At 50.3% G+C, this 24,094-nt stretch overlaps 8 protein-coding genes across 8 annotated transcripts; 3 read left to right on the top strand and 5 right to left on the bottom strand.

The window, feature by feature from the left end:
- Positions 1 to 1,521: 1,521 nt before the first annotated feature.
- M438DRAFT_356476 (uncharacterized protein) lies at positions 1,522 to 3,165 on the top strand (the record flags this gene model as incomplete). Its single annotated transcript, XM_029907103.1, has 4 exons — positions 1,522 to 1,603; positions 1,657 to 1,751; positions 1,807 to 2,766; positions 3,025 to 3,165. The coding sequence occupies 4 exons, from the start codon at positions 1,522 to 1,524 to the stop codon at positions 3,163 to 3,165; spliced, it is 1,278 nt and encodes a 425-aa protein (XP_029759261.1).
- Positions 3,166 to 4,020: 855 nt separating this feature from the next.
- M438DRAFT_346724 (uncharacterized protein) lies at positions 4,021 to 6,496 on the bottom strand. Its single transcript, XM_029905746.1, has 2 exons — positions 5,888 to 6,496; positions 4,021 to 5,834 (listed from the first exon to the last, which is right to left on the bottom strand). The coding sequence occupies exons 1-2, from the start codon at positions 6,386 to 6,388 to the stop codon at positions 4,290 to 4,292; spliced, it is 2,046 nt and encodes a 681-aa protein (XP_029759260.1). The 5' UTR covers positions 6,389 to 6,496; the 3' UTR covers positions 4,021 to 4,289.
- Positions 6,497 to 6,539: 43 nt separating this feature from the next.
- M438DRAFT_346723 (uncharacterized protein) lies at positions 6,540 to 7,341 on the bottom strand. The gene has a single exon (XM_029905745.1). The coding sequence runs from the start codon at positions 7,103 to 7,105 to the stop codon at positions 6,902 to 6,904; it is 204 nt and encodes a 67-aa protein (XP_029759259.1). The 5' UTR covers positions 7,106 to 7,341; the 3' UTR covers positions 6,540 to 6,901.
- Positions 7,342 to 8,877: 1,536 nt separating this feature from the next.
- On the top strand, positions 8,878 to 10,756 carry M438DRAFT_299353 (uncharacterized protein). The gene is made up of 4 exons (XM_029902021.1): positions 8,878 to 9,385; positions 9,437 to 9,587; positions 9,637 to 10,072; positions 10,126 to 10,756. Exons 1-4 carry the CDS (start codon positions 8,920 to 8,922, stop codon positions 10,705 to 10,707), a joined length of 1,635 nt encoding a protein of 544 aa, XP_029759258.1. The 5' UTR covers positions 8,878 to 8,919; the 3' UTR covers positions 10,708 to 10,756.
- Positions 10,757 to 11,317: 561 nt separating this feature from the next.
- M438DRAFT_346721 (uncharacterized protein) lies at positions 11,318 to 13,207 on the bottom strand. Its single transcript, XM_029905744.1, has one exon. The coding sequence runs from the start codon at positions 12,797 to 12,799 to the stop codon at positions 11,468 to 11,470; it is 1,332 nt and encodes a 443-aa protein (XP_029759257.1). The 5' UTR covers positions 12,800 to 13,207; the 3' UTR covers positions 11,318 to 11,467.
- Positions 13,208 to 13,614: 407 nt separating this feature from the next.
- M438DRAFT_336412 (a-pheromone processing metallopeptidase Ste23) lies at positions 13,615 to 16,850 on the bottom strand (the record flags this gene model as incomplete). Its single annotated transcript, XM_029903885.1, has 3 exons — positions 13,615 to 13,982; positions 14,034 to 16,530; positions 16,596 to 16,850. 3 exons carry the CDS (start codon positions 16,848 to 16,850, stop codon positions 13,615 to 13,617), a joined length of 3,120 nt encoding a protein of 1,039 aa, XP_029759256.1.
- A 515-nt stretch (positions 16,851 to 17,365) lies between these two features.
- Positions 17,366 to 22,065, bottom strand: M438DRAFT_40813 (cysteine proteinase). The gene is made up of 6 exons (XM_029909938.1): positions 21,785 to 22,065; positions 20,958 to 21,580; positions 20,549 to 20,657; positions 17,994 to 20,498; positions 17,806 to 17,935; positions 17,366 to 17,754 (listed from the first exon to the last, which is right to left on the bottom strand). Exons 1-6 carry the CDS (start codon positions 21,788 to 21,790, stop codon positions 17,648 to 17,650), a joined length of 3,480 nt encoding a protein of 1,159 aa, XP_029759255.1. The 5' UTR covers positions 21,791 to 22,065; the 3' UTR covers positions 17,366 to 17,647.
- A 174-nt stretch (positions 22,066 to 22,239) lies between these two features.
- Positions 22,240 to 23,935, top strand: M438DRAFT_346719 (uncharacterized protein). The gene has a single exon (XM_029905743.1). The coding sequence runs from the start codon at positions 22,490 to 22,492 to the stop codon at positions 23,630 to 23,632; it is 1,143 nt and encodes a 380-aa protein (XP_029759254.1). The 5' UTR covers positions 22,240 to 22,489; the 3' UTR covers positions 23,633 to 23,935.
- Positions 23,936 to 24,094: the final 159 nt, after the last annotated feature.

Genomic DNA, 24,094 nt, shown 5'->3' with positions numbered 1-24,094 from the left:
GCAGCTAGGGGATGGGCAACTCAGGGATGATTCAATTGGATTCACTTTCGGTTTCTACGTGGTTGTAGAAGCTGTGGACATGGTTAGGCTGTGAACTAAACGTCAATCATCGATGACTCGATGTTCGGAACCACCTCGATAAGGGGAGGCTCATGGGTAACAGACCACGATCAATTAGTCAAGTGCTCTTCTTAATGCTCCCCTGTCCTCGACACCGGTCTCAGAGATAAGCTCGTCATTTCCTTTTTCCTGGCCAACCTCCTTGCCTCCCCTAGACGCCTTACCTAAGGCGGGGTTCTCGTGCTTCTAAGTGGTAGGCTTGGCCTTAGTGGATCAGCGAGTGAATTAGATGAGTTACGACGTGGTACGGGGACCTCTGTAAGCCTATGGTCGTCTAAGCCATACTACCCGCAGTTCAACTTGGAGACGACACATAACTTGATGCTATGAGACGCCGCATTCAATTTGGAGATTATCTGCTACCTAGGTAGGTTCTAGCTTCCTGTCCCCTGTGTCTCCGTCGTCCAATGTCTCCGGCGCCTCCAATGTATTCATCGTTCATCATTTTTGGGTCTCCTTGAAGTACGACTGATGAGGAATGTCCGAATAATGTGCATCTCTCGCCACAAACTTCTCCTGATACGGGATGTCCGAATGTTATGCATTTCGTGCCGTGAAAATCTCCTAATGAAGTCTTAAACACTCGCGTCATCCCCCGAATTAATCTCTGTCTGACATTTCGGAGATGATGCGAATTCCCAAGACCTCATGCACCCTCTCCAGTCTAGCAAAGTAACCGCAATGTGCCGGTTTGCGTCAATCTTAGTACAACAGAAGCATCGATGAGTGAGACAACTTAAATTGGTAAAAAGGTTTAGACAATTGTGATTCATCATGTCCACAATAATTACTTCACTTCAACTCATTGGAAGTGAAGAACAATCTGCCATTGAATCGTACCAACGCCGAAAATAGTTGTTACTAATCCTAAAAGGGTAACATCCAATGGATATGACTGGATATTCCTGGATCTCTAGTCCACCTGGTTATCCGATGGCCCGTAAATATCGAATGGATATTGTGTGGATACGGAGGTCCCTGAATATGGACTAGACCGGATATCAATCCAGTCCCATCCTTGCTGCGCTCCAGTGAAGCAGCACTTATACATACTGCGCACGTCATCACAGATCAGTTTCCAAGTGAACCACATGTCATCACTCAATCGAATGTCCGACCTCAGTAGAACCAAGTGGAGCTGCGTTTTAGTGGGCTCGTCAATCGTTTTGCAGCACTAAACTTGCTATAGAAGATCATGCATTGAGAGTGAAGGTGGATCTTCGTAGCTCCGCTGATGTCCATTGTCGTTCATACATTCGCACCTTCACTTCTACAATACCAATCTTCCAAATTCCGCCTTCGTCTTCTCATTCCTCAACAACACTTCCGTTCCACCTTTACAGTTTGCACTTTCTTCTCTTGTCTTTCAATCATCCAGCAATTCAACACACTAACAACAACATGGCGACACCAAGCGGTTCGTCGTGGCTTGACAAAGTAATGGAAAAGGGCTCGAATCTACACCAGGCCAGGAAGGAATACAGTACGTGATAACAGTTTGACGGTCTTCTTTGCCCACAGCTAATCTTGATGCAGTAATGGAGGCTTTGCAGCTCGAGCCAAAATTGTCGAAGCACGATACCGAGAGACAAGAGACATCAGATGATGGTGAGGACTCTGAAACCACCAAAGTAAGCATGACCGGACCAGTCTTACGGATGATCAGATCTGACACCAGCTCTCCAGGTCGCTGATAGATCGAAGAGCGACCTCGACTCGGACACCCCACCTACAAGGTCAAGCGCCCCAAGTTCTTCTCATGCCCTCGATCACCGTCCACTGCCACCGCCGTCTTCGCCTCGTGGCACCAAGAGGGATCTCGACGACGAACCGGGCATGGCCTATTCGAAGGAGAAGCACATGAAGAGATTGTCTTCGCTGTGTGAATGGGTTCCTAGCAAGAGATTGATGGAGACGGTGGAAAAGATCTACCCCGAGCCCGGCCCATCGGAGACAGGCCTTACAGATCCTCGGATATGTGTGTATTTCCAACACTACCGCTGGATCTTCTTAAATGACTATCTCTTCATCGGACGCTGGAACATTTGCTACATACCGCAGGACGTGTGGTACAAGCGTAGCACAATCAACGGGGTCCTTGAGGGTAGGTTCTACCTTGATTCAGGCGACGACGCAGAACCCAGGGTCTTGGACCCGCTGCGTCTGGACAAATATTTCGAATGCGTCCAACACCTGCTGGAACCATCGTCTTTCGAAAGCAGAGTTCCCTTCGAGCTCTATCTCCAAAACCTCTGGTGCTTGGTTCGCGCATTCCCTTGCACGCATGCAAAGCAGGGTCGGCTTCCTGGAGAGATCTTCAGACGGCCCGGTCCGTGGAAGTTCCCCATGTGGGCACTTGAGCATTTCTTGGATCTCCCTGACTATGCCCAGACCGTTGATCAAAGGGCTCTCACATTATATCTCGGAGATATAACCCAAGATGTGGCAAGAAAGGTTGGATTTCGTCTCCGCCGCGCTCCCTTGACAGCGCCAGCTGTCGTCGATGCCAGGCATACTGAGAAGCCATGGGTGACCAGATACTTCGAGGAGATGTCAACAACGGAGAGAGCCGAAATATATCGGGAGAATACCACCATGACCGGCCATCAGACACGCGACCGTGAACACAACAAATTCTGGTCCAAGGTAGGAAAACTCGCAAGTCATGACGAGCTTGCATCGTTCAAGACCCACGCGGATACCAACTTCCCCAACAAGTTCTAAGATGAGGAGAAAGATTCATACGTAGATAATGGGATGCCATTGCGTGTAACACTGCTTGATAACCGAAATGCAATTCTCAACTCCACAAGCTTCACATCTCCATCTTCGTGGACGTCATGTACTGATTAATCAGAAGGCCATTGTCCTCGTGCATCTCTGGAAAATGAACATGCATGTAAGATCACCGAGTTCCCCTACTTAGAGTTGAAGGCCGAAAACATGATCCTACCATTGCCGATTGGAACCTCAGAACCCCATGCAGTTGGCATGGAAGAAGACGATAGGCATAGATACGTTGGACATTGGTCCTCAGAACCTTAAGTGCAGTCACTATCTTCTAACTCGGAGACCTCGATGCTATAACTACATCGCCCTATACAGTACCTTGATCTTTGGTTAAGGACTGCCTGTCTCCGACATAGACGGACGTAAAAACCGAGGCAGGTGTTTTACAAAGGCAGCAACTCTCCATACCTTCAATGGCAGTTCAATAAAGTCTCAAAACGACCCTGCCCTTGTGATGAGTACGCAAGATGCACACCTCGGAGAGCCGAGAGCTTGTGTTCAATCTAAAATAGGCGGCCCCCTCAGTGTGGCCAGCGAGCGATCGTTAATGATAATTATCATGATAATTATCAGATGAGCTGATTGATACAAGGCCTCAATTTCGATCAAGTGATCGCTCTAACACCGTGAGATTATCATGAGTGTATCATGATAATTTGAGGGCAGGGTTATCCCCTCAGCGAACCCCCAGATATCTATGGCTGGCAGGGTCGCACCTACAGAATCAGATAAGATGCGCAGATCTTATAGATACGGTTAGTCTAGCGGGATCTTGGCAGTAAATGAGCGATCATGATCGATCACGATTATCACGAGCGTGAGCGAGTGAGAGGGTAATTCCTGCCGAGCGATTGTGACGAGACCAATTATCAGCTCATTATCGCTCGCTGACCACACTGGGCCCCCTGAAAGAGAAGCCCCTGAGGAGCCTGGAGTAGTGATTCTACAGGCTCTCTTTTGACAATTGAATCAACATAAAAGACATATTGCGTTTATGTTGCGTTTTGATGAATACTAAAGATGCACACCTTGCGATCTGAAAGCTCATGTTTGATGCAAATGTGCGGCTCCCTAGGAAAGGAGCCCCTGATCAGCAGAAATTCTACGCGCTCTCGTGGGATATTTCAACCAATATGTAAAAACATCTTGTATCTTGACAGACACTGGACAAGGAGTATCTCGATCAGCTGAGAGGACGGCATTAATGTACAGCGAAAGAAGAGTAATATGAAACAGGGTATCTAGAATATATAGAAAAGAAAAGTATGTCGATAGAGAAAGACAAAAACAAGAATACTTGCCAACAAAAAAGGCCAAGCAGGAAAATTCGAAACAAAACAAATATCAAAGTGTGCTCCAAGGAAGTGGAGAATTTAGTATCAATCATACCTCTCGATATCTTCACCTTCAAGCACTCTCCTCGCTTCATCGAGTCGTCTTCTCAACGATCTTCTTCTTTCCTCACCTCCGGCACCTGACTGCAATTCTCCGACGAATTCTCTCAAGCTCTCTACCAGAGTGTAGACTAGAGCTTCATCTTTGCTGCCAAGACCTTTGCCTTTAGTAGGGTCCAAAAGAGCAGAGACGGCCATTGTGGTAGCAGATGGAGAGATAGATATGTATTGCTGTCCTTGTTGTGTTGAAGCTGGTGTGTAAGTTGGTGGGATAGAAGGGCTAGGAAGGCCGGTTTGAGTGGATGGATGAGATCTGGATGGCTTTGGAGGAGAGGCAGGGTTGTGGATTGAAGAGGCTGAAGTGCTTCTGCTCAGCCATTGAGCAATAGAAGCTTGATGTCCTTCTTCTGCTGTCTCGAATGTCGCAATGGTGGCGAGAGATTCTGCTGACAGGCCTCGGCGATGCTGCATGCGCGCGGGTAGCTTGACTTCTTCAATGTGTCGGAGAGCTTCTGGAGTCTCTGGTGTAGGAGGTGGTTGTAACTCTTCTTCCTCTTCAGCTCCACTCGTAACATGGCCAGAGTTGACAGGGTAAGCACGAGCGGTCAAGCAAGAGTCGGAAGAACTGAGAGAAGTGCTACGAGCATGGCGGGTAGGCGTGTTGGGCTCGAAACTGCCTGTTGCAGAGTGCAAGAAGAATTTGGAGTAGTCAAAGGCGTCATCGCGGTCTTCGTGACGAGGACCGGATACTTGTGGAGATGATTCAGGAGCATCTTCGTAGATGCTTCGTGGGTTTGAATGCTGAGTCGTCGCAGTAGTAGGCGTAGAGGTGCGATCTGTGCTTCCCGAACCAGAATTGGGCAGGGTGTAGTTGTCGTCATCATCCTCCTCTTCCTCAAAATGTTCCTCTCCATCTTCATCGTCGTGGTCGTCGATTGTCTCAGCAGAGACCCAGGCGCCTGGCACCTTGCTTGCCCTCGTGATGCGAGCAAGTCTAGGTCTAGGCGAACCTGAAGCTCCAGACACAGTATCGGCATCGTTCAAGGGGCAAGTCTCTCGAAGGTTATTTGTGCTTCTTCTCCTCAAGTTCTCCTCTTGTGCTCTCTCTTTCAAAGTAGATATTCTGCCTCTCAATTGCATCATCTGCTCACGCAAGTTATGCGCCGACGTCTGATTTCGTACACTCTGCTCTTCGGAGACAGTGTCTAGTTGAGGATCGGGACTCAATGGGCTGCGGGGATGTCGTAGCAACTCAGAGCTGCGAGTTGTGCGGACTGGGTTCGATGTCCATGAGGGAGTCGAGTTGACGTTCAAGGACATGTAGCGACGTTCATCGGGCTGGATTTCGGAGTCGCTGAGCACACGCATGTGCTGCGTGTTTGACGTGTGCTGGTTGTGCGGTAGGTAGCGAGGGCGAGAGAAGGATGTATTGCGGACGGGTCCTGTGGTGAGAGATGTGGCACGCTTGAGATTGGCAGCAGTCAAGGGTGTGACGATTTCGCGAGCGCCCCGTAGGTTCTGGTCCATGAGCTGGGAAGTGTTAGCTTGGCCTCTCTGGCTGCATTGTCACCGTCTCGACGTACATTCAGTCGCTTCTTTGCATTGGCAAGAATGAGTTCTGCGCGCATGAGGGTCACGTTGGACTGCTCGGACTTCAAGACATCGCCATAGGACAATTCGCTAGGCGTGTCAATGTCAAAGTCGTCCTCATCCAGCGTCTCGGTATCAGAGTCCAGACTCGACTCGAACCTGGGAATCTGCATGTTCTCCAGGTCCTCGGTAAGGATACTGCTGGCAGCATAACTCAATCTTCGGTCGTCCCATGCTGGGCTTTCAACATTGAGGGTAGGCGACGAAGCATAAGCATGCGCAGGTGATTGAGAGGGAGCGCGAAGGTTGGGTCGGGACTTTCGCTTGTTGCCGAGTTTCTTTGTCGCTTGGGCCTGGAGGTATGAAGGTGATGGTGGTCGTTGGGCCTCGTGGACATCCAGCACGAAGGCGTTCGGTAGCACCATGTCCGGGTTGGTGAGAGTAGGCGACGGCGGTGCCGGTAGAGGTTTGTTGTCGAGTGTTTGTAGACGCATTGTTGATTTGTTTGCGTGGGAATACATCGGAGTCATGCATATGCAGCTGCAACTGCGGAACTTGTCACTCGCTGACGCCGGCCATGCAGAATAGCGGAACAGGAAGCAAGACGGCTTTTGTTCAAACGCTTCTGCATCAAAGTCCAAGGGAACCCGGTCGCTGGTCGCATGATGGGCAGCGCAAAACCGCAGAGCGCTCCTCGTTGCCAACGACTGCCCGCTCCTGCCGCCCGCACGTCCATGCCCAGACCCACCCATGAAACTTTCCTGGAGAAAGCTTCGAGACATGAATGATCGTCGTGCTCAATCTCCGGAATCTAATTCCATTCCCCTGCCAATCGTGCATACCGTACTCTTTGATGACCAGGTGTCAATCTTGAGAGTTATTTGTCGCCTTCTTTCTCATAAGCTGAAGCCTACACATTCTACTCCAATTCTGAATCCGGATAGCTCTTCCTGTAGACCACCGTTACATGTACACGAAGAACCCTCAACGGCCTGTTCGCATACACTTTATTGACGAATCCCTCCGGCCTTTCTTTTCATATACGTTCTTGAACTGACCATGTCCACTCCAAACGGTTTCAGATCCACATCCTCGTACTGCTTTTCTTCGAATCCGAACTTCTTATACAGTCTGGCACCCTCAGGAGACGCTTGGAGATACATGTCAAGTCCCGCTTCGTCGGCCTTCTTCGTGCCTCGTTCGAGCAGCATGTGCGCTGCTCCACGCCTTCGATGTTGTGGAAGTGTTGCGAGATATGCGAGATCTTTTGCAATCAATTGTTAATATTCTGACTCTGCGTCTTCGACAAAATCAAACACGTACGCGCATGCGGTCTACCCGCGTAATTCTGTCTCGCGAACTCATTTGAAACCTTGTTGATTTGTCCAAAGAACTCAAGCAGTCTTTTCGGAGGAGGTGCTTCGCCTTCTACAGGTGTGTCTTGATAGGCTTCACCTTCGTGGTACTGGAAGGTGAATTTGGCGACCGAAATCATCTTGTCTGTGTCTGTGTCGACAACTTTCCAGAAACTCTGCGAGTTGTGCTCCATGCCCATCGAGATGAATCTCATGAACGAGTACGTGATGTCGTCACCCTCTTCTTCTTGTATCTTCCAGATTGCTCTGGTGATACCGACGTCTGCCATGATGAGTTGGTCCATCTTGGCGATGTCGGCAATGTCGCTCCTTTCCACTTGTCGCACTTCCAGAGGCATTTTGATCGCTGTTGATGTTGTGATACTTGAGAAGTGTACTTCGTGGGATGTCCTGCTTTATAAGCTATACCGCTCATGACCCACAGTCTCGCGTTGCTGCCTAATTGATTGGCTGGCTCGTAACTTGATCCTGTCGGTTAAACAAGCGTGAGCGACCTCATGAGCCCGCATCTTCTCAATTGATACCCTGAGTGCCCTTTGAAGCTGGTCTAGGTGAGAAAAGAAGATGAAGAAGCACAATGACCGTCCCATGTGCAGTGCGACTTGGCTTCTCGATAGTTGCACCACTCTCGGAGACATCACCGTTGACCTGGATGTTCTGATCGATCCATGTGCATAATGAACATGCACGTCTGATTTGGTGGCTGGGAGAGCTTTGGACGACGGCCATCTCCGCGAGATTGATCCTTCCGCAAGCTCAGCCTCGCCAGCGATTCTGTCAAGCTTCAATCTGGAACAATTTCTTTCCAAGAGCCGTCGCATTTGCACTCGCCAGACGCGTTTATATACTTTTGTCCAAAGTGTCAATGATAGAGGGGAACGATTGTTGCACGTCAAGAGTAGCCCTGCAGAATCATGACGTTCGAGACTGACCCATGTCCACTCGGGTTCCCCATGATTTTCTAATCATGTCCGTCTTTCTGCAGCCACTCTGACAGGGCATGCTTGTATCTTGCATCATGTACTCGCCCGCATCACATCTCGTGGCAGAGTCGTCTATTCTTTCGTGCGCAAGCTGCTTAGTAGAAGACGATAAGAATGGCCATGACGCTCTGCTGGTCTTCAAATACTCCTGCGGCTACCCATCGTAGGTTTGCACTTTCTCATTCTCTTGTTCCAGTGCCCAGATCAGGTTTGTTCAAACCCACCGTGCGGCTCGATCTCCACAGACAAGTCTTCAAGGATTGCTTGGGTTAGCGTACCTCATTGGCAATACATAAGATGCAAGACGTGGGCCATCAACCACGACGACTGTCGAAACGCCATTTACCTTCGTTCTTCAGGAGTGGAAATCGACCAAAGTCACCCGGAGTGGAGTCGACATTCAGTGCATCCAACATTCTGCCACGAAACGCGCAACAATACTCGAACGTCGCTTCCGCATTCGAGCGACCACCCGAAGTTCCAACTATGCCGTCAACACGCGCGGGTTCGATCTCGCCAGTCGAGCCATCAATCTTTGATCCTGTACAAGAGGAAGTCCAAGACGATTATCATACAGAACCTACGACAGCACCACACTCTGGATCCGGCGACGAGCACGAGTATTACGATCTCAAACCTCCTCCACCCTCCGTCACCCATTCGAATATGGAACACCTAAGCATGCGCTTCTTCTCTGCCGACCACCTGAATATCATTCTCCGTGACTATCAACTGTCTGCCCGATTTCACCGATTCCTTACCCAGTACAAACCGTACATTCTCCCCGCATTCGATAGCTATGTCGACACGCAAAAAGCGGTTGCAGCGATAGAATACGCAAACTCGCTAGCGAACAGCCTTCCCTCGTTGACCGGCGACACTCCCAGACCTGCAGCTGTCATGGATGAGAGCTTCCAAGAGAGATCGAAGATGGTGGTGCAAGAGCTGGTTGACGATGCTCTACCAGCATACATCACACATCGACTCGTGACAGTCGTGACAGACAGCCTTGTCAAAGAGATTACTGGCAACAATGCTCCAATCATGCGAGAGTTGATTCCATCTTTGGCAGAAGTCTACTGCATAACTGACCCCTCGATACCTGACAATCCGATTGTCTACGCCTCTGAAGGTACGTTTGCAATGACCCCATCTCTCTTTCCTGCATGCTGATCGAGAACAGGATTCTACGACATAAGTGGTTACCAGAAAGACTTCGTGATTGGTCGAAACTGTCGCTTCTTGCAAGGTCCAAAGACGTCCTCATCAAGTGTGCACCGTTTGATAGAGGCAATCAGGGCCGGGCAGGAAGTCACCGAGACTATGTTGAACTAGTAATGTGGATCATCTCTCCCGCAAATACTGTCGCTGACTCAATCATAGTCGAAGAGATGGCATCCCCTTCATGAATCTTCTCATGATTGCACCATTGTACGATAACAAAGGCAATGTGCGATACTACCTTGGTGCTCAAATCGATGTCACGCACCTTATCGAAGGAGGCAAGGGTCTCGAATCATTCGAAAAACTTCTGGCCAACGACCGCACTGAGGAGCGATACCGTGGTAGAAGCAGCCGTAAACCGACTCAAGTACTGGGAGAGCTGGGAGCGATGATGAACAAAGACGAACTGGATGCCGTTAATACGCGACAACGTAGCGAGTCCCGTGAATCAACATCAGCAGCTGGTTCTGCCCGCAACGTTACTCCTGCTCGACCAGCTCGGAGAGTCTTGGGTATGGATGACTCGCTCGAACGTACCCTTTGGCCACATCCTTCTCTTGGTCCGTCAGGTCGTCTACCCGGAGTTTACCAGAATGTGAGTCCTTTCATCTCTGAATCTCTCGTTGTACATGCTCACAGTTAGTACAGTACCTACTCGTCCGCCCTTACCCATCACTACGAATCACTTTTACATCACCAGCTCTGCGTATTCCTGGCTTGCTACAGACCAAACTCATGGACCGTTTGGGCGGGCCTCAAGACGTACGCGACGGTGTTCTCGACAGCCTCGCACACGGTACTGCTGTCACAGCCAAGATATCTTGGCTTTCCACCCCCACGACCATCAACACTTCCCACCGTACCTCCATAGAAGGAAAGCCACGCTGGATCCATTGTACACCCATGCTGGGATCTGACGAGAAAGTCGGCGTCTGGATGATCGTCATGGTCGAACAAGAGACGGTGACTGGAAGTCTTAGACGTCCTTCCGAAGTCATCAACACCTTCCCATCGCCACCAGCAAACGTTATCGGCGGCAGAGAATCACTGGATATACCCGTTAGAGGCGGTGAAGGAGCCAGGAGTCCGAGGTTCAAAGCAGAGACTGGAAAATTGTATGCAGAATATTTGCGGCGTGAAGGAAAGAGCCCACCGAGGGATGGTGGAGCAGGAGGTACGCCATCCAGAGGAAGTAGTATGAGGGAGGCGAGACCGTTCCAGGAATTTTGATTGACCTGTGAGAGGGACGGAAGGATTTGTATGGGAGTTCTTGGTTGACCTGGGACTTTCTGCTTGTCCAGGCTCGTCTAGAATGGTTTGTAATGTGGTATTCCTGAGTGTTTTACCTATGAGAGTGGATGTAATTGTACCGTACACGGAACTTATACGATTGTTGTGCAGTGCGCACATCACTTCTAGAAATGAGAACGAGTATGACTTTTCGAGCTAGTTCACATCCTGCTTATGTTTCTTTACATGATGGTGAGAGGGTGGATGGATATTAATCGTCCATACGAATGATACTGCTGGACAAAGGCTGGTGAGTCAGGTATAAGGAGAGGGATGGTGGTGAGGGAAAACAGACAGGGTTACGAGTCTAGCATGAATTCAGGGGGTTCATCATAGATCGCTAGCAAGGTCGTGGACCAGAGATATAGGCGCCGATGTGTAGTTCTTCTTTAATTCAGGTTTCATAGTCGTTAAATCACCTTGTGTTGCAATTGTCGGGGCAAATCGCAGAGTGATACGGTTTGCGGAACGTCCACAATGTATTGTCCGCTTCTTCTCTCCAAACTGCAGTCACGGTGAGCAGAAAAGAAGTTGTGTGAGCTAAGGTACTGGTCCGTTTTGATCTACGTTGTAAAGTCTTTGGAAATAGCTTTTCGATCTGTTCTCTTGTAGCTATACTCTTCCTATGCCGTTCCTCAAGCCTGTCGAGCATCCTCCTTCGTCATGGAGCAATATGGCATCTACGCACCCTCGTGGCAGTTTAAATCGACCCAGAAGACATAAGATCGTCCTCGTCCGACGATTCCGGCTCATCCTCGTACATCACCTCAACCTCCACGATCAACTCTTCCAGCCCCTTGATGACATCCTCACGTCCCTCGAAGACGACCTTTCCAAACTCCGGAAGCACAATGCCTTGTCCTACAGTCAAGCCTTCCAGCGCGAGACTCTCCAACCACAAGTCGTCCTTCAGGAACCGAAGTAGTCTCACAGCCTGTTCTGTTGGCGATGAATTGAAACAGACCATGTGGACGTTACGAAGCACAAGGTTATCCAGTGACTCTGCCTGACCCTCGAGGAACTCGGTCAATGAGCCATACTCGACGTCCGACTTTTCAATGAGGATGTCTTGGAGCGGGCTTTGTTCGATTGCTCGCCAGATGAGTCCGTAGTTGTACTCGCAATATCTGAGGTACGGTTTGCCGTCCGCACTGACTTCGAATGAGTGGCAAGAGAGCTCAAGACGAGTGCCGGCGGAGAGAATTCTCATCTTCGCATAAGTTGTATCAATGCGTATACCGATGTGAAAATCCATGTCTGGGTTGAGTGCAGGTCCATCGGTTTCATCGTGGAAGATCTGCAACAAGTCTTCGCTATTTTCAAGCAAGGCGAAAAGGTGCTTCTGCGAGACGAAGAGTTTTATCGCTTGGATTGGGTATTGACTGTGGCCGCTGGCAGCAAAGATCGCATCCAATGTCTCGACTCCATTAAACTTCGTTGGGATGAACTTTCCATAAGCGTCATCAAAACCATATGCCCGACGCTTTACAACATAGCGTAACGAGTCATCATGGGCTCCAAGGATAACGCCGTGATTCGAACAGGCTTGCAGGTTTTTCAAGGCGAGCGTCAGCATTTCGATATGTCCACCTTTCTGAACAAAGGCTTTGTGCTCCAATTCCTTGATCTGGAATGAAGCTTGACTAACATCATCCATGTGAATGTTGTATTGGAGAGACGAATCAATTGCCTCATCTTCGCCATAGTCGTAATCCCTCAAACAACACGTTCCAAATGTGATGACTCGAAGACAAGGACCAAAGACCGGATGCGCGGTGATATTGAGTAACCCTTGCATACTCTTGCGAGTAAAAATAAACCGCCGACGAGAGAAGGCCTTGCGGCCAAAAGCTGGACTTGCGATATTGCACATGAACTTGGACGTCAGGCGTAGATTTTTGAGATCATCCGGGTCGCATACTGAAGCTATTAGACCGATTATCTCGTTTGGAACCTTGAAAAGGCGAGATTGCTCAACCTTGGTTGTCTCGAGCAGTGTTCCATCGCTAGGTACGTCGTTCATCGATGCCATTGTTTCAGTATGGATTTTCGTGATGATCAGAATTAAGAGATGAACAACTGTGAGCGCAATGTGCGGGTATATGTTGGGACCGGAAAGAGGAGGTCCTGCAAGACACAGGGGACTAATCTGGCAATGCAATGGCGACTGGCAAAGTACGGCGCTTAGAAAGCAGGCCGAAACGTCAAATCGCAAGCTTGAAAACTAAAAGGATGAATTGAACGTCGATTCCGGATCGAGTCCCCTGAGTGTCGATTGACAACCGAGATGAAGTTGCAGATGGTCTTCCGATGGACAATTCGGATATCTGCGTGGTGGTGGTTGCGGATGAGATATGTATTGTGAAAAGCCAAGTCGAGAAGAAATTATGGCTGCGTCAATGGACTGAGTTTTGCGAGTCGAGCTTCCTGGTGAAGAATGTGATCAGAAATAAGTGTAGGAACTGCCAAAATTGTGGCTGGGCTCTTCAATGCTGTTATAGGCAAGAGCTAAGAAGTTGTGGACATTGCTTCCAAGGCTCCCACGCTAAACGTGGGGGGAATTCGACGCGTTTGGATCCTTCAGATTAGGCTGAAGAGCAGGCAGCAATCACTGTCTGGAGAGCTTTACCTGAAGTTGCGTTTCGCTCACGATAAGCACATCCTCGCAAAGAGGGTTGGAAGAACAAAATCTATTCTTCTACCACTTGAAATCTTGAAAAGCTACGAAACTGACAAAACATGACATGACCCAGAATCCCACCTTTCATGCAACCATGTCGTAAACCCACGCCCTGATACCATAGAAAATCCACTAATGCAAAATGACCTCCGTCAGTGAAAACATATCTAGAGCTTGGAACCCAGGTCTTCAAACTCGGCCAAATCCTTGACGGGTCTCATGGCCTCAGACAGAGGCATGCTGGCCTTGAAGCTTCTGACATCCTCGATTTTGATGGCAGTGCCGACCTCCTTCTTCTGTTCCTCGACTCTGCGTTCGGAGCTCGTTGCGCTGGAAGTCTCATCTCTGACGCCTTGAGGCTCGGCGGTCTGGTCTGATGGAGACTTGATGCTGTCCGCGTCCGAGGACTTTGCCTGGGCGAGCAGATGAGTGGCAATCTTGGCGCGCGTCTTGGAAGCAGGATCGATGTGAGTGTTGAAGAAGTCAACCATGTCTTGCTTGGTAATGGGCTCGATGTGCTCGACATCGCGGTACACTGTTGATGCGGTCAGTAATTATGGATGAGGTAAATGGAAGGGAGGCATACCAAGTTCGAAGTCAAAGGCCTCACTGGTGACGTGGTGCCAGAAACGGCCACTCTCCTGGTTGAGGTTCTTCATCTTCTCCAAGCGCTTGTTGATGAGAGCTGTCTTGTGAGACTCGAACTCTTCGTCCTTCATGCTGTTCTTCAAGTTGTCGCCGAATGTGTTCAAAAAGACGTCAATGCGCTTCTCCAGGTATTCGGGGGATCTCTCAGACTGGATCAGCACGCGCCAACCGGAGACAGCAGTAAGCATCAGCGGCACAGATTGAACGACATAGCCAAGCTGTTCCTTGGAGCGAAGAGTGTCGAAGCAGGCCTCTTCAGACATTTGAGCAAAGAGGAGGAGCTTGGCACGATTGGCGCGGTCAGTAAGCAAACCGGTAAACAGTTGGTAGTCGATACAGTGGTTGACGTTCTCGGGATCCTTGAGCGTACGCTCGTAGACGAAGTTGCTGCCCTGAGGTGGGATGATGGAACGACGGAGAGGCCACTGGCCAGCGGGTAGTTGCTTGGGCTTCAGAATAGACTCGACCAAATCGGTCATCTTGAGAGCATCTTCGCGATAAAGGTTGCCATGAGCGAGAACCTCAATATGCATCTGGTGAAGGACTTGAGGATAGAACTTGCGGATGTCGTCGGCGGTGACCTGATCAAGCTCCTCAAGCAATTGGTCAACAATGAAACCCTTTTCGGCAACCAGCCATCTGCTGTAGGTACCAATCTGGTGGAATGGCTGTTGGTAGCCAAAGTTGCGCCAGCCTCTGAGAGTACGGTCCTTGACGATCTCGAAGCGGTCATCCTTGACATCAAGATCGCGCATGCCAATCAAGACCTTTTCAAGAAGGACAGCCATCTTGTCGTTGTAACCACTGATAGTGACATCGAAGCCTTGAGCGTGGTTTTGAAGATCGTACTCGAGACCAGCAAGCTCGGCATCGTAAGAGTACTCGGTCAGCGAATCCTCGACCAGATCCTTGTACAGCTGGGTAGTGACAGCAGTGAGAGCAGACATGCTAACTAGAGGTGATCTGAAAAAGACCTTGACATTTGCCTTGGGTGCCCAAAACTGGTCATCCTTCTTCCACCATGTACGGACATTGGCATCGTTGCGAATCAGCTTGGGCGTAAGTGCGGGCTTATCCACTTCCTTGACCTCTACATCGAGACGCGAAGGCACAAACTCGTTCTTGGCGGGCATGTGCAGTTCCGAAGGACGCTGTGATGATGTGGCTTTGCTGGCAGTCTCCAAATCCTTCATGAACTCGGCAGGCATCTTCTCGTACTTGTATTCAGTACCGTACCATTTCTCCTTCTGATCCCAGTTTCCAGGATAGTCTTGAGAAACAAGGGTGATACGGAAATTGTCGGGTCGGAGGAAGTCGATACCGCGCTTGATGGCATCCGAGTCGAACTTCCAGATCAACGACTGAGCGCTCAACAACTTGTCGCGCGGGAAAGACTTTTGCATGACACCACTCAAAGCGCTGACAGTGCGACTCGCGGGGATCTTTTGACGGAAACGGAAGTCGACCTCTGCAAGCTTGGCCATCTCATCGACAATCCACTCTTGCGGTGGGTGCTCCTTGACCATGGAAAGATATTGGAAGACAGCCTTGATGACTTCTTGGTAGTTCTTGAGACCGTCTTCGGTAAGACGGATGGAGATGGAGAAGTGGGAAGTGCCAGGGCAGATGTTCATGGGGCCAGCGCCGAGACCGTTGGCCCAACCCTTTGCCTTGATATAAGCTAGAATGGAGCCGGGACCTTCGTGGCCGATGAGATGGCTCAGATACTTGGCAGGCTGAGACTCCCACAATTCCTCCTCGTCGGCGTAGACAAAGTGCATGTCAAGCAGACGCATGTCCATAACAGGCTTCACGAAGATCTGTGTGCCCAATTCGGCCTCTGTCATGGCAGGTACATCATCCCAGCGTAGCTTGGGCAGATTTTGGTTGGGTACATCCGAGAAGAGTTCAGTGACCCATGACTCGAGCTCGTCGAGGTTCTCACGACCCAGGACAGCAAGCTTCATGCGGTTTGCCGAGTAGTTTGCGCGGTAGAAGTTGATGAAAGAGTCGCGGATCTTGACACCACGGGCGATAGGGTCATCGTGCAAGACCTTGTAGTTGCCGGTAGAAAACTTGTTGAAAGGGTGTTTCTTGTTGGACAGACTCTTGTTCAATTGGTGTAGGCGCCAGTTGTCGGCCTGCAGGTTCTTCTTGTTCTCCGAGTCGACGGCACGCAGCTCACGGTCTAGCGTGTCTTCTAAGAATAGCGGATGGATGAAGAATTGGGCAAAGCGATCGAGGGCGCCGAAGAGCGGGGCTTGCGACTTCTCAATGGGGAGGTTCTCCTTGCTGCTGAGCGACGACTGCTGGCTGGTCGACGTGGCCGAAGCCGAAAGCTCAAAGTAGTAGTTTGTGTCGCATGAGGCGGTAAAAGCGTTCGAGTAACCTCCATAGCGTTGCAGGTACTGGTTGTATTCGTTCTCGACGGGAAACTGCAGTCACGGTTGTCTCAGCCCACGTCTCACTCTCTCGCAGCTCATTGTACTTGTTGACGCACCTTTTCAGTTCCCATGAAGAGCAAATGCTCGACGGCGTGCGCCATACCAGGCATGTCGTCGGCATCACTGAAACTGCCAATGTTGACATCCATAGCCGCACTCGCCTTGTCCGTGTCCGGGTCGTGGATCAACAGCGCCTCGAGGTCGTTCGGTAGTCGCACCACACGGTATGTGCGGTTATCCAGTAATGGCTTCTCCATACCGTCGGTCAATACGCTGGCTCTGGTCGATGCTGATCGCTCTGGCAGCGACATGTTGGCGGCGCTTGTTCCGACCATGGCGCTGTGTTGGAAGAAGAGGGGGCTGCGAGAGTGTTGGTGATGAGATTGATCCCGTTTGTGCAATTGTCTTGTCTTGTGCTTGGATAGAGTCGTCAAAGATATGGAGAATTGTCTTACTCTTGTCCAAGACTGCACATGCTCAGAGCAAGTGAAACGTTGAAGGCGAAGTGCTCCAGCATTCTTCGCCCCGACCTGGCACAATAGCATCCGCTAGAGACCCACTACAAGAAGGCAAGGGGGAGACGATCTGTCACAAATGACAAATCCGCTGCAATTATATCGTCTATCAAGCCTCTATTGCTCTGTATACTATCCGTCAAAGAGTGTCCCTCTCATTCCATCAGCATTCATATCGACCGCCGCTCGAGCTTCCTCGATTCGTCATCATTGATTGCAGCCCTTGCCAAGAATCTCTCCCCCGATCCTGCCGCATATCGGACTTTGTTCCCGTCAGCACAAAGTTATACTACGTGTATGCAACTCTTGTGTACTTGCTTAATCATGTTTGCATTCTCTCATGTCTACTTATTCGTGTCTTTCATCAACACGACCATCAAGGTTGTCACTGTATCCTTTTCCTTGCGCTAACCTTTGGCAGGAAGCCGAAAGCCTGGTTGTCTCTGTCAAACCAAGCAATCTAACTTCTCCAATCATAGCTGCTGTTCGTGTACCACCCTTCTGCACACATTCGTGCTTGTTGCATTTCCCTCATGGGACTGCATGCTTACAATGCTGGCCTTGGAAACTCCTGTACCTCAATTCTTCTTCATCTATCGGATGTTCAAGCTCTCGTACTTGAGCCATGCATTGCGCGCCTTGTTGACGTGATCCAGGCCGAGCTGGTCGCCGTCGCCGAACATTTCCGAGAGGATGTCATCTGTAGATAGAGTCAGCGAATACTCACAATCCCGAAATGTTCATGACTCACCATCTTCAATGGGTCTAGGTCTTGAGTAGCTCCCGCTTGGGATGACTGCAAACTTGATCTTCTCAAATTGCTTGCCCTTGATGCCTGTGCGCTTCGATAGTCTTTCCTTGGTCTCCTTGAATATCTCGCCCTGTTTGTCCTTGTCAGCTTCTACATTCTCATACCGCTACACCTTTATCACAACTCACATCCTTGACGTTGAAGATGAAAGGCACACCGTGCGGCTTGGCAGGCTCTTTGTCGTAATGGAAGCATCCGATCAGAGAAAGTGTGTCCTTCTCGGCCTCTCGTTCTTCCTCTGGTAGACGCTCTGCGTAGACTTGCATGAACTCATTCAGTGTTGAAACAGGTGTTTCCAAGCCGAGGTTCTTATACACTTTGCCAGAATGGGCTTCATAGAAGCGAATCTGTTCGATAATCTCGTCTGGTAGCTTTGCCTTTCTCTGCAGAACAGGAAGAACGTCTTCGAAGAGTCCGATCTTCGGGACAAGACAGTCGTAAGTCTCCTCCTTGGTAACACCTTCGGGCAGCCATGTAACCTTGACAGTCTTGCGTTGTTCGAGGTCCGATAAGCTCATCTCCAGAACTTCATAGTACAAGGTATCGGGGGACTGGTTGCTGTAACCGTAGCCATTGCCATATCCGCCGGCACCAACTCCAGCGAGGATGGTGTGGACTGTGGTTGTGGGAGTACGCTTGACCGGACCACGAGGCTTGCCACTTTGTGCGTTGACAGTAGTGAATCGAAGATGGGTTGGGTCGACTTCGGTCTTCGATATCGCAGAAAGGTGTTGGGCTGTCTTGGCTGCCAATGTGTCGTAGCTATCCTTTCTTGAGAGGAAGACCTCAAACTCTTCTGATCCCTGTTCAAGAGGAATGCTCTGTGGTGCTCCGGGACGGGGTCCGAAGAATACGCGAATGCGGTTCAAGAGATAGTCGTAGAAGGAGATGGCGTCAATGTAAGCAGAGGGATGGTTCTGTTGGAAAGCTTGCAACTCCTCTGGGGACATGACCTTCTGGAAGCAGACAATGTCACCGTCTTGAATCTCAGACTGCCCTAAAGTCTGCTTGGGCTTCATGACGTCGATGAAGTTCTGCTTAATCTCTTCGAAGAGCTTCAGTGATGTGCCAGCTTCCCATCCCATGAGCTTCAGAATCGGTTCTGCAAGATCTTGAACCTTCTGACTTTGGAGCATGTAAGTATGGCCTACACCCTTGAGGGTCTGAGTTTCGTGGTCGAATTGCTTGAGGAATACAATGATAGGCTTCTGCTCCTGAGCGGGAGGTGATGATGGTGTGACGTTGGTATCCCAAACAGGCTTTCCATCCTCGCCACGAGTGGTCTGTTCGATGAAGAGACGGAATGATGCTGCTCTGGTAGAGAACTTTGCATTGGCTTCTTCAAGTGTCATGGTTGCGTAGTTAAGAGGGTGGTCAGGTCTGACAGTACCATTCTGACGGTTTACCATGACCCAGGGACGGATGAGATCAGCATCAGTTCCAATCTCACCTGCAACCTGTTCGTTGAATTCGCTGAGGGTCATAGCCTTCTTGCATCGCATGACTTTGGGAGCAACAGCCTCTTCCTGATCTGTCGATTTCCAGTCAACCAGATCAAAGCCTTGGTATGAGCGGAAATTGCTTTCTGTTGCGACTTGGACATTCATGTATAGGTGGGCTTCTTCGCGCTCCTTACGCTTACGTTCCAGTGCAGCGCGCTCTTCGGCAAGGCGGCCGGGTAGATGAGTTGGGGGTTGAATGCTATCGCTATCTCCCAGGATTTGGTCAATGCGGCTTTCACGGATGTAGACAAGCATGTAAGCGCTCATGGAACGCTTGGTCGACCATTGACGAGTGAAGGGGTTCTGCATCTTTGTGGCGCCGTTAGGTCCAGTAGGAGCGTAATCGCCACCAAAGTTCTCATCCATGGCTTCTCTGGGTGTAGCACGAGTGACGCGATCGTCATCGAACTTGAAGAATGGGCTGTCCTTCGTGGGCTTCAGGAAAGCATAGTAATGGCCAGCGTTCATGTCACCACTGTGTACGAGCACGCCATGGAGACGGTAGATGTAAGGCTCTGAGCGGTCGGCTGTTTCGGAAAGATAAGGCGAAGCGTCCCAAATCTCGGGGAACTCGTAGCGATCGTTGACCTTAACCATGGCGTCTCTCACAAAGTCGTACTCAAAGCGCTTGAGTTGGAGATGCAGGACTTGTGGGAAGCTCTCGAAGATGACGCCCTTCTTTGCGTCTTGCAATCCATAGCCTTCAGCTGCGTACTTGTTGTCACCCTCCAGGGTCTCGACCTGAATGTAATCGCGGAAACTGTCGTCGAGAGTTTTGCAGCCGCTGACGTTGAGTTGTAGATCCCAGAAGTCTTCGACACGAGAACTCTCGTAGTCGACGTCGATGCAGCGGAGATAAGTCTTCATCTTGCCGACGAACATGTCGGCAAGCACGTTTGCAGCTTCGGTACCCTTCATCTTCTCTTCCAACTTGTCCATCAGAATGCGAGAAAGTTCTTGGACATCCTGCTGCTCGAAGACCTGGCGAGACTCCCAACCGAAAGACTGGGTGAGCTCCATGGTTGAGACTGCCACAGGATCTGTTTGTAGCTTGTAGAACAGACGTTGCAGGGCCCATGCGCTGCTATTCCGTGCGTCTGTTTCGTTCTCGGTGGGTATTTGGTATACAGCCTAGACGATCTATCAACACACGATCTCAGTATGTACCACAGTTGACATACCTTGCGGAAAGCATTTGTAAAGAAGAGAGATTGTAGCAATGAGTTCAAATAGCAAGTGGCGCCCTGGTTGCGTAGACCCACCATGCCGGTCTCTTTCTTGGAATCGTAGCTAGGATACGGTCAGCAGGCTGAACATAGATGAAGTAACGCAACTCTGATGCGGAAAGTAGGAGATCGTGCCGGTGAAAAAACGAGAATGCAAAATATTTCTCAAGCCAATGACAGAGATCGTTGAACAAGCAGGTCGCTGGCTGGGCTTGTATGAATGTGCGCATCTCATAGTCTGTCGGGCGGCTGCATGCGGCTGGAAAGACGGTTGTTGAGATAGAGTTGAGAGATCGTGGAAGGTCAAAGAAGATGTGACGCTGGGCAAGGAAAACAACGATAGAGGGGACGAAGCTGAACTCACTTGACAAAGTTGTGCCAGAGGACTCCGGTCGGATCTTTGAGCACTCGTACATAGGCCGTCAATTTTGCAGAATCGTTTTCCACCAAAGGGCGGTCCTTGTCGTCAAAACGGGTAGCAAACACTCTGTTCTTCTCGGCGAAGCGTGTAAAGCCCCAATCACCCTCCTCTTGGTTGAAGCGATGTTGTGCCTCGTGGTGTAGGTAGATGGAAGGGTCGTTCGGGTTCCACAAGACCAGCATGAAGCGAGCGCAGGCATACCAGTCTGTCGGGGGCTTGTCCTCTTCGCTGTAGCCTTGTTCGAGGTAGAAGCTGACTGACTCGTTTGCGTTGTTGCCGGCAGGGAAGAAGAGGACTTTCCAGGGGTGATCGCCAGTGTAGAAGGTCGGGCTGTGGTTTCTGCGCGCCATTGTACGCCAATCTTTAATGTCCCATGTGAAGGTTGTTTCGGATTCGATTTCGAGGTCGGGGTCCTCAGGCATGAAGCGAGCGCGCATGGCAGCATAGTCGTCGGCACGAGGCTCCTGAACGGCAGGCTCCTCCATCGAGTCGTCTTCGGGTGAGATGATTGCTACATCTTGCTGCTTCTCGTCATAGTCCGAGTCGACCAGCATGTCATGGCCGAGCTGTTGGCGAATGGTCAGTGATTTGTGACTGAACACCGAGTCTTTCCGTGGAGGAGGGGATGACATGATGAATGCAATCAAGGAGGTGAGCTTCTGCTATGCAACAGACGCAAGCTGTGCTACTGAAGTGGAATGAATTGAGACAAGGGACGGGCGCGGGATGGTTGCATGTGGTTTCGCATGTGTTGAAATTCTGTGACTTACATCCATGATTGTTTAGTAGCTGCGCTGAGCACTGTAAGGGAAGGTGCGATGCGGTGAGATTCACTGGCGGTAATAGGAATGTGCGTCCTTGAGAAGGTCCAGGTGCTGCCTCTGCTGCTGGACTTGGAAGCTGGCGTTTCGCAAGCAGAATAATACGAGTTCGGAGCGCCGGGGTGTAGAAGATGCTCTGCGGAATTAGGATACGGCTCAGTATGCGCCTATTGATATGCCAGCACAATCTCTCGCCTTCGTCAGGTGGTGGAGTTATTGTTCGGCAGGCCGGAAAGAACGAGTAGCAAGATCAAAGCACGCGCCAAGGCCCTGACGTACTCAGTTCAGTTTGCTCGTGGGGCAAAGTGCTGCAGCTCGTGTTGTCACAACCGCTCCGCTTGTTCCACTTCTCTGCCGCTTCACATGCAATTATGCCTCGATGATATACATGTCTCGCCGTGTTGTGTTGTTCACCAGGTAGGCATTGCAGACAACACCTCATTGTTCAGAACGCTGAACGAGTGTTCGACTACTCATCTTCAGCTCCTGTGACCTCATCAACTGAGCTGTCACTTTCACCCCAACCCCCTCGCTTTCACACCGTAAGCTGTCCTACTTTTGTCAATCTCTCAATTCTATCTTCATGTTATACTCGAAGACCACACACCTTTTCCTACTCCACGCGCAACATCTCCCTTCTTGTGTTGAACCAACATGGGCGGCCACGCTTTCCCGGATCTGAATGTTCCGCGCATGGAACCACAAATTTACGAAAAGGTCAAGCATGCAGCTCTCAAGGTCTTGTCCAGGCGCTATCCCAATGTCGTCCCCATGTCCGAAGCCCCTGAAAAGGCGGATTATGGAGACGTCGACCTCCTTATCGAACTGCCCTCTTCGACTCCTTTTCCCGCTCAGCAAGTAGCCATTGATCTAGGAGCAGAACGCTGCAAAGAAAACAACCCAACATACTGCTTCGCCATCCCGCTAAACGATGCGACAACAAGGTCCAAGGTCTTCGCTCAGGTTGATGTGCAGCGCTGTCTCCCCGGCGATCTTCAATGGACACTTTTCCTGCTTGGCCATGGGGATCTTAGTTCTATCCTCGGCACATTCAACTACGGCTACGGTTTCACGATGAAGAATGACGGTTTCTTTGTACGTATCAAAGAACAAGAAGCTCGAAACTGGTCTGCCAGCCAGGTGTTCCTGAGCAAGGACCTCGCTCTTGTCGTGCAATTCATGGAGCTCGACAAGCACAAGTTTGACCAAGGATTCGACTCTGTGCAAGGACTCTTCGAATGGGCAACAAAATCGAGACTGTTCAATCGCAAGCTGGTCGAGAAGAGAAAAGATAGCTCGGAGATGCGAGGCCGCATGGAGAAACGCCCAATGTTTCGCCGATTCGTCTTGGAGTATTTGCCCAGTCTCCCTGACGTTGACGACGATAAAATCGAAACCAGAGACTCTCTCACTCGGGCGGCCTTAGCCTTCTTCGGCAAGGAAGACGAGTTCAACACACGTCGCGCGAAGGTTCTCCTCGACAATGCAGACGATCACGCTTGGGACATCATCAGAACCACGGTCCTCATGCCGCTCGCCCAGCTCGAAGCAAAGAGATTGAACGAGGTTGTCAGAGCTCTTAAGAGGTTCGTGGCTTTCAAGGATGGTAGGCCCTACATGTGCGACGAGCCGGAGATGAATGACGAGAATCAAGCCCGTTTTGCCCAAGCTATCAACGAAGCTGATGAGGTAAAGCCCTCGGTGCGTGAATGGATTTTGAGCAACTGGGAGGAGGTGAAGGCTCGGGAACGACAAAGGGCCAAAGCAAGCAGAAGAGCGGCAGGCCAGGCAGGATGACTACCCATCACTGCTCGAACGGACTGTAAATGCGTCGCAGCCCTCATGCGCTGACACTGCCTGCACCACGCGAGAAATCCAAGATCGACAGGCACGTAAATGATTCTCCATTAGCCCACATTTGCCCTGCATCTTTCGGAAATTCGAAAAATGCAAACATGTTCATCGGAGGAGCTCGTCATGACAGTCCCGAGTCCTTGGCTGGGGAAACGAGAAGGTCCGTTCGCTGTAGCTTGTCTCCACGTCTTGATAAGACAAGCAAGCAAGAAGAGACGTGGCCAAGCGCTTCTTGATCATTTGCAGGGTTTACTTACTACAGTAAAGACATATACAGCGCTTATACGTAGCTCCAGAATATCACGAACGCCGTTCGCACTTGTCATTTCCTCAAGCATGGTGAGAAACGTCTGACTCTGTACCACAGTCTTGGCACTCGTAGACTCTCCAAAAACCTGGAGAGAG

Source organism: Aureobasidium pullulans, assembly GCF_000721785.1.
Source record: "Aureobasidium pullulans EXF-150 unplaced genomic scaffold scaffold_12, whole genome shotgun sequence".
NCBI lineage: Eukaryota > Fungi > Ascomycota > Dothideomycetes > Dothideales > Saccotheciaceae > Aureobasidium > Aureobasidium pullulans.
This window is presented reverse-complemented; position numbering and strand designations above follow the sequence as displayed.